The sequence below is a fragment of the Lolium perenne genome, chromosome 3, assembly GCF_019359855.2.
Source record: "Lolium perenne isolate Kyuss_39 chromosome 3, Kyuss_2.0, whole genome shotgun sequence".
NCBI classification, from domain to species: Eukaryota; Viridiplantae; Streptophyta; class Magnoliopsida; order Poales; family Poaceae; genus Lolium; species Lolium perenne.
The window spans coordinates 64,828,831-64,838,608 of record NC_067246.2 but is presented as its reverse complement, the minus strand read 5'-3'; the positions used below and the strand labels follow the sequence as shown (position 1 = coordinate 64,838,608).

General features: G+C 44.1%; 1 protein-coding gene across 1 annotated transcript; it reads left to right on the top strand.

Annotated features, from left to right (window-relative positions):
• The first annotated feature begins 5,035 nt into the window (after positions 1–5,035).
• On the top strand, positions 5,036–7,051 carry LOC127341663 (disease resistance protein RGA2). Its single transcript, XM_051367538.1, has one exon. It carries the CDS (start codon positions 5,126–5,128, stop codon positions 6,662–6,664), a length of 1,539 nt encoding a protein of 512 aa, XP_051223498.1. The 5' UTR covers positions 5,036–5,125; the 3' UTR covers positions 6,665–7,051.
• Positions 7,052–9,778: the final 2,727 nt, after the last annotated feature.

The following is a 9,778-nucleotide window of genomic DNA, read 5'->3' as shown; positions in this document are numbered from 1 at the left end:
ATTTATATTCTAGAAAATATCTGCAACTTTGTAAATACATAAAAAAATCATTTTAACTTAGAAAAATACAAATGAGATATCAAAAGGCTCATAAAATAATTTCTATCTATTAAAATAATATCAAGTATATATTTTAAATGAAAATTGAATTATTTAGATCATATTGTTTATGTCTTTTTCTTTATCCTAAATAGCAGGAAAAATCAATAATTAATTAAATTTCTAAATTAAATAAAAATAATTAAGAAAATAACTAAAACACTAAAAGTAATTTTATTGTATTATTAACATTAATATTATCATTGGTATTTAAAACCCTAAATAGCATTGACCTAATTATCATTTTCTTTAAATGATAAAGAGAAGGAAAATATTAAAAGTAAATATTATCTTGTCTTTAAGAGTTAATTAATTTCAACATTACTTAACAAATGATTTCTCCACAATGGTTGGACAAATAGAAAACCCTAATTCAATTATAAGTAAAACCCTAACCTTATCATTTTATCTGAAACCCTAAATTGCTTCCAACCCTAAAACCCTAGGAATTATAAAATGTGATCATGTTACTTCACTTTCACTCATAGGCTCATAATTAGAAAATAAGTACATGTTCATGTTCTCATATGATAATAGAAGCCTTATCACTAATAAGTTTCTATTTCATGTATTCATCCTAATAAAAACTAGATGATCAAATTGGACCAATTAAATGTAAACCCTATTTCATATTCTCAAAGTCATCATCCTTAACCATTCATGCTTAGTATCAAACCATTGTGATCCACCCTAATAGCAACCATGTCCAGTATTTTACATCACCTATCCATACCCAACTAAACCATATAAGTACTAGAGATTTATGAACCATCTTGTTTAGGCACCAGCTATTCCTTACTTAGTGAATCCAAAAGCAAACCCTAGAAACCATAAGCCTTAATTGAAATACTTCTTATTACTTAAGTAATATATATGTTCTTCAAAAGTTATTATTTTTAAGTAAATAAAAAGTAGTCATCAACCATGCCTAATAGGACCTATAGACAATAGCTATCTATGACTAGTAAGATATAACCAATCATGATAGCAACCAAGTATAATCAATTGCTTAATAGGCTCATGCTCAACTAAACCATGCAACCATTACATGATTCAGAACTCAATCTTATTTCTAAGATCCATCTAATACCCACTTAGGAAACTCAACTAGGAACCATCATAAACCTAGGAGCAAATGACTCTTATTGAAATTACTTATCATTCATTTAGAAACATGTTCTTCAAAAGTTATTCTTTTAAAAAATATAACAAGTAATCATTAACCATGTCCTATAGTTCTAAAACTAACAATTGTTCCTTACATGCTAAGAATATAACATCTACTACTATTCTTTGTGTGCCATCGTTACTATTATGATTATCATTATGTATTACACCACTTGTATATGATACCAAGTTAATCAAAACCCTAAGAAGAACCTTGCTTGTGAAACCACTCTAAAAGTACAACACACCCTAAAGGAAATCCTTACGACTCACTAAACCTAAATCATCGGGGTTAGGTTACGCTTAGAGCGATTGCATCTCATACTTATGCACTATCGCATATTGCCAATCCTTTAAACATTGTCCTTACCGGACGATGATGCTATTTCATAATTTGGAGTTATTCCATATCGAAGACCTTGCCAGCATAATCTTGCAGTCAAGAAAGGCAAGTTCATCGCTTGCTCATTGCACTTTGAGTATTTTTACCAAATTACTTGCAAAGTACTATACTTATCACTCCTGCATTAAAAGCAAAGTATTACTTTCACAATTATGAATATGACTATGTGGTGGGCAATGGAACCATGGTATGAGTTTGGTGGAGGTTCCATTGCATTGGGTTATTCATCTAGGACTTAACAACAAATATCGTTTAGTGATTCTTGCGCCGTAATACTCATGTTTACCATAAGATCTGGAGTAGGACGGAGTAGTCAGCTGTTCTTTCCCTCTCGCATATCAACGGTTACACCTGCCAGTGGGCTAGAAGACACTAGAAGGGATAGATCCCCTATTGCTCCTACGGTTTGGTGTATCTATGATGGATTGTAACGGGCTGGCTCGAGAACTAGATCAGAGGATCAGTTGGCAGCCAGTGGTTTACAAAAGGGTGGGTATGCGGGGTCGCGAGAAGGCCCAGTGATTGGCTATGACCTTACACCTGGCCTCACACCAAGGAAGTGTGGACGGGTTGCGCGCCCGGCTGGTAACAAGGATAAAATCTCTTATGGGTAAACTAACACACCTCTGCAGAGTGTATCAAATTGTGGCTTGTCACTCCCTGTTCCGGTTTGGAACTGCGAACGCCGCTGGAAAGGAACTCCATGAAGTTCTAGACACCCGGTGAAGGCTGACGAACATAGTTCTTCAGAATAAAAGCAACCTTTTGAAGAAATGTTTACAAAAACTTGCATTGCCTACGAATTTCTGGTCCATGGCTATAGCTGGTGAATTAAACGCCTCTTTCCTATAATGAACTTGTTGAGTACGCTCGTACTCATCCTTCTTTGAATCCCCTGCTTAGATCTGAAGGCATTAAAGGAAGATCTATGGTGCAACTCAAAGACTGTGGAGTCAAAAACTACTTCAAGAGACAGGATCGCCAGAGGAGTCAAACACCACATCAAGCATGGATAAACCCTAGATTAGAAGTAGAAGGGAACTAGCTCCCTAATCTTAGCTCCTAATTAGCTAGAGTTTAGTCATAGTTTCTATAACAGGTCTAGTACCCCGATAGGTAGAGCTAGTAATAAGTTTAGTCCACGAGTTGTTCTTCTGGAGTTTATTTGTAGTTTTATCTCATTGTAAGTAGGAGGTTGTGTTGATCTTATGTAAAGAGTCGGTGTTGTAATTATATAGACATGCTTTGGACCCGTATATGTTTCTTATGTACCACTCTAAGGGATGTAATACTAGTGAAACGGTGTTTTATTGGTGTTATATTAACGACTTGCATACTACACCATGCAGTGGTATGCTAGATCACCACAACGATAATGATGTGATGGTGAAGTGGAAAGCGGGATGGTCAATGTCAATGTCCGATGATAAAGATGTCTGGCCTTGTCTGACAGGTGGGCAGCCTTCGCCTTATCGGTGCCAGGCCTGGTGGTGTCCGCCTCGTCGGTGTCGAACTTGATGTCTTGCCTTCGCCTTGTCGGTGCCCGGCAAGAAATGGTTTACTTCATCGGAGAAAAGACATGTCGGCGGAGTGGCTTCGCCTCGTCGGTGCTAGGCCGATGTTGGGGAAGAGGGCTGATGTGGTGTCGAAGCAGACTTGAATGTCGCCGTGTGGCAGCATGGCCTGATGACAATGGTATATGAACTTGGCGATGTAGATCTTGTGATGTCGGAGGTGTGCATGGGTCCATGGAGGCTTGATATGTCGTGGTCGTGTGACTCGACTAGAGTAGCTGCTCGACGTAGAAGGATGGCAGCATGCCAATGTAGTTGGCGTCCTCGCCGCCTTGCTGGCGAGTCGATGAAGATGATCTTTGTGTCGATGCAGTTGGCGTCCATGTATGGGAGGGGTTGATGAAGGTGTGCCGACATGTCGATGTGGTCTCTAGCTGAAGCTCCTTTGAAGGCGATCGATGTGTGTGGATGTCGAGCCTGCAACGGGCACGACAGAGCTGACTCCTTGGCGTCCATGGCGAGGCGACCTCCGGACATTGGCGTGGCGACTTCCTCTTGTCATGTTCGCTATCCATTCGTACCTGATTCCAAAACATACATGCACGTAACAAAATAATGGTTAATTAGTTTAAACTTGATCGGTGTGATTAGAGGGCCATGGCGTGTATGCATTGGCTCCTTCTACACATGTGTGCGTGGGCATTTCTAGCCAAATTTGATGTGCCGATTCTCTTCATCTAGAACTTGGCGACGTGGATTTCCTGTCTGATGAGCATGGGCGTGCGGGTGTCGCTGCCCTTGGTGTCGAAGTCTTGGATAGGCATTGAGATAGCCTCGAGAAGGCATGGTCGCGGACTCGCGGGAAGGGCCAGTCCTTGATCCGAACCAGAGCCCTTTTCACGCGCGCCTGGGGGCAGCATGTACGCATGCATGCACGCACGAGGTTGTTGGTCTTTTAGATTGAAGCCATGTCGATCTGTTCAAAGCATCGTACATACAACTACAAGAAGAGTGCGGACGTCCATGCTTGACAAGTCGTGAGGGCTTCTGATCATCAGCGTTGTGGCCAACGGCATGGAGCAGATCGGCGGTGGCAGTTGAGAGGAGGTGAAACTTTCGTCGCGCGCAAACTAGGGGTTTCGTTCGGGTTGCGTTCGGTTCGCTCGTTCGACCCCTATAAATACAAGCCGAGTTGGGATTTCGGTCTCGATCCGAAAACTTTTTTGCGGTTTTGAATAGTATACAGTCGCTAATCTGCGCCGCTTTTTTAACCGACCCATAAACTAGCGGTTATTATTAAGTTTTAGGATGTTTACAGGCTCTGTTAGGCTCTGTTAGTACATCGATACCGCTAGATTCATACTATTTGAAAACGTTTTCTTAAAATGATTGAGATTTTGGGACTTCCAGAAAAATAGTATCTTACAAGGAAATTACAAGTTAAAGTTCAAAACTGAACAATGAAAATACAGTACAAGATAAATTTTGAGACCAAAGGGTCATAGCACCCTCACAGTTACTCTTTCTTTCGTGCCAGAGAAAAAAAAGACTAGATCTCCTCCAAAACAAAAGAGAAATATGCATTAAGGGGTTAGTTGGAAAGAAATTTCTTAAATCTCAGATCAGTTTTTAAATATGTGGGTCACCATCCAAACATTTTCATCACCAAGTCAAGCTGAATATTACACCAATATTTCAGTGAAGCTGCATGACAGTGGTCAAGAGTCAAGTCAAGACTAGCAACAATAAATTCGACACGTTAGTGAAGACTCGCGTCAACTGGCACCACAGCGTACCGTGTTGATCGATCAGCATTATGCTCACCTTAAATTCAGACATATTTCCAAGCTCTGAGTCGAAATTAAACAGCACACCCTGCAGCACTCTTAGTATCACTCCCCCTTCCATCAACGTACCAGTGCTCGAGCCGAGAAGGTTCACGATGGATATCCTCTTCTCTGCAATCGTAGGCGACCTCTTCGGCAGGTCCGCATCCTTCGTGATTAACAAATACTGCCAGCAGCAGCCTGACATCGGCATGATTCTCCAGAGGCTAGAGAGAGTTGTACTGAGAATCGACACCGTTGTCGAGGAGGCAGAGGGGCGGCACATCCCCAACCAGGGGATGCTCCGTCAGCTCAAGCTGCTGAAGCAAGGAATGTACAGAGGCCACTACATTCTTGATGCCTTGAGATTTCAAGCCATTGGCAAGGAGGGGGAGCACAAAGAGGGGGATGGGGGGAGCCGCTCATCTTCTGCACTGTCTAAATTCAGTCCAGCCAAACGGCTTCGTTTCTCTCGCAACGGCAGTGGTAGCTGCAACAGAGGAGCACAATTGTTTGGTACAAACAACAACATACAAGAAGAGCTACAACGGGTGGTTGACACCCTTGAAGACACAATGGCTGGTATGAAGGAATTTCATTTCTTCTTGAAGTTGTATCCTCGGGTAATGCGCCAACCTTACGGCGCATATTTGCTCTTGGACAATTGCATGTTTGGTCGCCAAACCGAACGGCAACGGATCCTGAATTTCTTGCTGTGTTCCGGTGCTGCTCCAGATTTGGCTGTACTTCCGATTGTTGGTCCAATACGAGTAGGAAAGAGGACTCTTGTTGAGTATGTGTGTAGGGAGGAGAGTGTGCGCACTCGCTTCTCGATGATCCTCTTCTTTCCAGAGGGCAGTCTCAAGGATGAAAGAGTTATCGACCTGAAAGGTAACAATATTGACGGTCTTGTCAAACATCACAATTGTGCTTCTCAAAACAGGTTGCTGATTATTGTCGATATAGCTGAGGGCATTAACGAGGAAACATGGAGAAGTCTGAAATCTTCCGCAGCCTGCATGACACCGTGTGGTGGGAGTAAAATTATAATCACCAGTCGATCAGATAGAATTGTGTGTCTGGGAACAACAGAAGCACTTCGATTGGACTATCTGCCTCAAGAAGCCTATTGGTATTTTTTCAAGTCGCTTGTATTTGGGAGCACAAATCCTGAAGAGGAGCCAAAACTGGTTACGATGGCCATGGAGATCGCTTTGGAACAGAAACAATGTTTCACAATTGCGCGTATCATTGCTGGGATACTGAGAGATAACTTCAATCCTCGATTTTGGCACACAGTTCTTGAATGTATGAGAGCATATAAACAGGCGCACTACCTAAATTCTGACAAGCATCCAAATCTTTGTTTGCGGGAAGATGAACCAGTGTATTATTGGCGATTGGGGAGGAGCAGTAACTTCTTGGTTTGCAATCATCGTCAGTTAGATTCCAGTGAGGATGTCCCTAAGATCAGTGTGCAAGACATCATCTTAGGATGTGGTGGTAAACTACCACATGGGAAATTTGAGGCTCTTGAATGGAGGTCCCGCATACCACCCTACAACAACTACACAATTAACTGTGAGGTGAAAGCACCAAAACCTATGGCGGATAGGAAGAAGCGTGTATCTCAGGATGAAGGCCGTTTTATTTGAGTAACACATTCTCTGTGAGTCTGCCACTAGCATCATGTATATGCTATGTATTGTCTTGAGAATTAGAAATTATTATTGCACAGTCTTAATTTAGGAACCTTGTGGCTCTTGCCAAGTTAGTTAACATATATGTCTGTTAATGTGAAGGCATGGTGGAGTACTATCCTAGTAGTATATAAGTTTCGCATGTCGAGTACACCGTGACTGTGTGTGTGTAAGTACTTTGAGAGTCAAGTCAATGTTTGAGTTACCTGTTAAATAAGAGTCGAAGAAAAAATCTGTAGAGGAGTCTGTATCCTGTTGATCTGGATACTATGGGTACCATATAAACCCAAGCCTTGTAATATATCTTGAATATGAAGAAAAAAGTAGATAAAATGCCCTAAACTGTTTGCGTTTCTCATGTTCATATATTTTGATATTGGGCAAAAGCCAACAAGTTTCAATCTTCTTGCACACATATTTTCTGACAAATTATTTTATTTCTGAAATTAAATATCAAGAAAGATAAGCTGGAACGGGAGCAGCAGGTCTAGCCCTGCTGCTGCCAAACTGATGCCATAGTTTAGGCTGAGTTTTTTTTTTCGAAAAGGGAAATACCCTAGCCTCTGCTGAGTTAGGGGATTCAAGATATTAAGATAGCTTTATGTAGCTTGAGCATTTGTTTTATTGGGCGTGAAGCAAAAATATGTAGCTCATCTTTGTGCTAAACAATCAAGTTTGGGTAGGAGTAGATGCACGTAGATCAATTATTATAACCCAGATTTTCTAGCAAATACTCTACGAAGCTGAGTGTTATACTGCTATTTAATCAATAAATCTCTCTGTTTTCGCAATAAACCACAAGATTAATCGCCCAATAAGCTCGGCTAGCTGCAATGTGTACGCTAGCTTATTTGCCAGCCCGTGCGATTCTATTTGCATCGATCTGCTCGCCCACACAGGACTGAGCAGTACTGCCGTGTAGCGGTGTTGGGCCCACCAACGGAGGCGCGGCGCGGCAGCCGTCGTAAAGGCAAGGACCTGACGCCGACGTGTCCACGTTCCCGGAGCGATGGTGGTGGCCTGCAGACTCGGCCCGGGGCCAGCCTCCTCCGCCGCGCACATGGATCAGGTGCCGTGCTATCCCGATCATCCGCTCGCCTGGGAAACGACGACACCTTCACGGCATCTCCAGCGCGATGCATTTTGACGTCCGAAATATCCGTTTGCATCGCGCGACGGACGCTCGATAGACTGTTTTTGTCCGCGAGTTCGTTTGCATCTAGGGGTGGCTCCAGCGAATCGACGCATTTCCGCGTTTGCATCAATTTACGAAGTTTCCAAACAACAAAATAAGAAAATCAACAAAGTCATAGTTATTACATTTAAATTTTTAAAAGTCGACATGAAAATAAGATAGTATTTCTCTAGGCATGATCTTCATGGCCAGCCAATATCCACTGATGCTCAATCAGATCCGTTTGCAGCTGTTTGGAGACGTTCTCGTCAGTGACTTCTACATTCCTATGTAGATAGTCCTGCCAAGATGAAGCTCCAGGAAATGGCGCAACCAGCTCACCTTGGAATTCCCAGTGGTTCTCATTGTGGCCATCAGGACGCTCGTTCTCAACGATCATGTTGTGCATGATCACGCAGCATGTCATTACCTCATGCATGGTCTTCAGGGACCATGTTCTTGCCGGGTGACGGGCAATTGCCCACCGAGTTTGGAGCACACCAAATCCGCGCTCCACATCTTTCCTACAAGCCTCTTGCATCTTGGCAAACCTCCTCGTCTTCTCGGAGTTTGGATTACGGACAATCTTCACCAATGTGGCCCAGTCAGGGTAGATGCCATCAGCAAGATAATATGGCTTGTCATATGCATTTCCATTGATCTCATAGCTCACCCGGGAGCTTTGCCTTGCATTAGCCGATTGAAAACCGGTGATCGGTGCAACACATTGATGTCATTGTTGGAGCCGGCCATGCCAAAGAATGAATGCCAAATCCATAAATTTTGAGATATGACAGCTTCAAGAATGACAGTTTTTCCCTCCTCATGCCCGCTGTACGCATCCTGCCATCCAAATGGACAGTTTTTCCACTGCCGGTGCATGCAATCTATGCTGCCAATCATTCCTGGGAAGCCTCTAGACTCGTTGATAGATAGGAGCCGCCTTGTTTCCTCAACAGTTGGCTCCCTACAGTAGTACTCTCAGAACACGGCAATCACCGCTCGGCAAAACATGTACATGGCCTCAAGACATGTGCTCTCACCCATTTGAAGATACTCATCGAATATATTCGCAACCATTCCATATGAGAGCATGCGAATAGCCGCGGTGCATTTTTGGTAGGAGGTGAAGCCTAACGCACCTGTTGCATCGGGCCTGCATTGAAACTAGGGGTCGTAGTTTCTGACGCCCCGTAGAATGACCAAGAACAGGTCCCTTGACATCTTGTATCGGCGCCGGGACAGTTTTTCCGGGAAGATCGGATTGGTGAGGTGGAAGTAGTCCTTGTGGAGGCGGGCCTGCCCTTCCACTCTGTTGCGCGGCAGGTTTTTGGAGCGCCCCTTCACAGAGTCCCGGTGCTGCGGCCCCGGGTTAGAGGTGAACTCGTGGATCATGGAGGCCGCAGCAGTTGCCAATGTTTGTGTCGACTGATCGGACTTCTCGTCGAAAGAGGAGTCGACGACCTCCGCGTGGAACTTGTCCAACATCTACCACATGTCCATCTGCGTGGGTACAAACTGCGGATCAATGGCCGCGCACAATAGCGCCGAAAACACGAGTAAGAAACCTATCGGCGCAATTGACCGAACAGGTCGTTGGCGGCGCGGAAGGGCGGCGCAACCGGGAGCGTTTCGCCCGAAAACAGCCGGCAGGTACGCGGCGGAGCCAAGCCCGAGTACGCTCCTGCTCTCCCGCTCGGCAAAAACGGAGCCGACGGCGACTACTGCGGCGCTGCGGCCGGACGGCGGCGGGTGGGGTTGGGGTGGTGGCGTCGCACTAGGACAGCAAAGAAAGGAAAAAAGAAGCAAATCGAAGCGGTCAATTTCGCTGTCCCTGGCATGCGGGACCGGGTAAGAAGTGGAGGACGCTCCGCACGACCGCCGAGCGTCCGCGG

Coding starts and splice junctions, on each gene's coding strand:
- LOC127341663 (XM_051367538.1), top strand. CDS start 5,126: ATGGATATCCTCTTCTCTGCAATCGTAGGCGACCTCTTCGGCAGGTCC.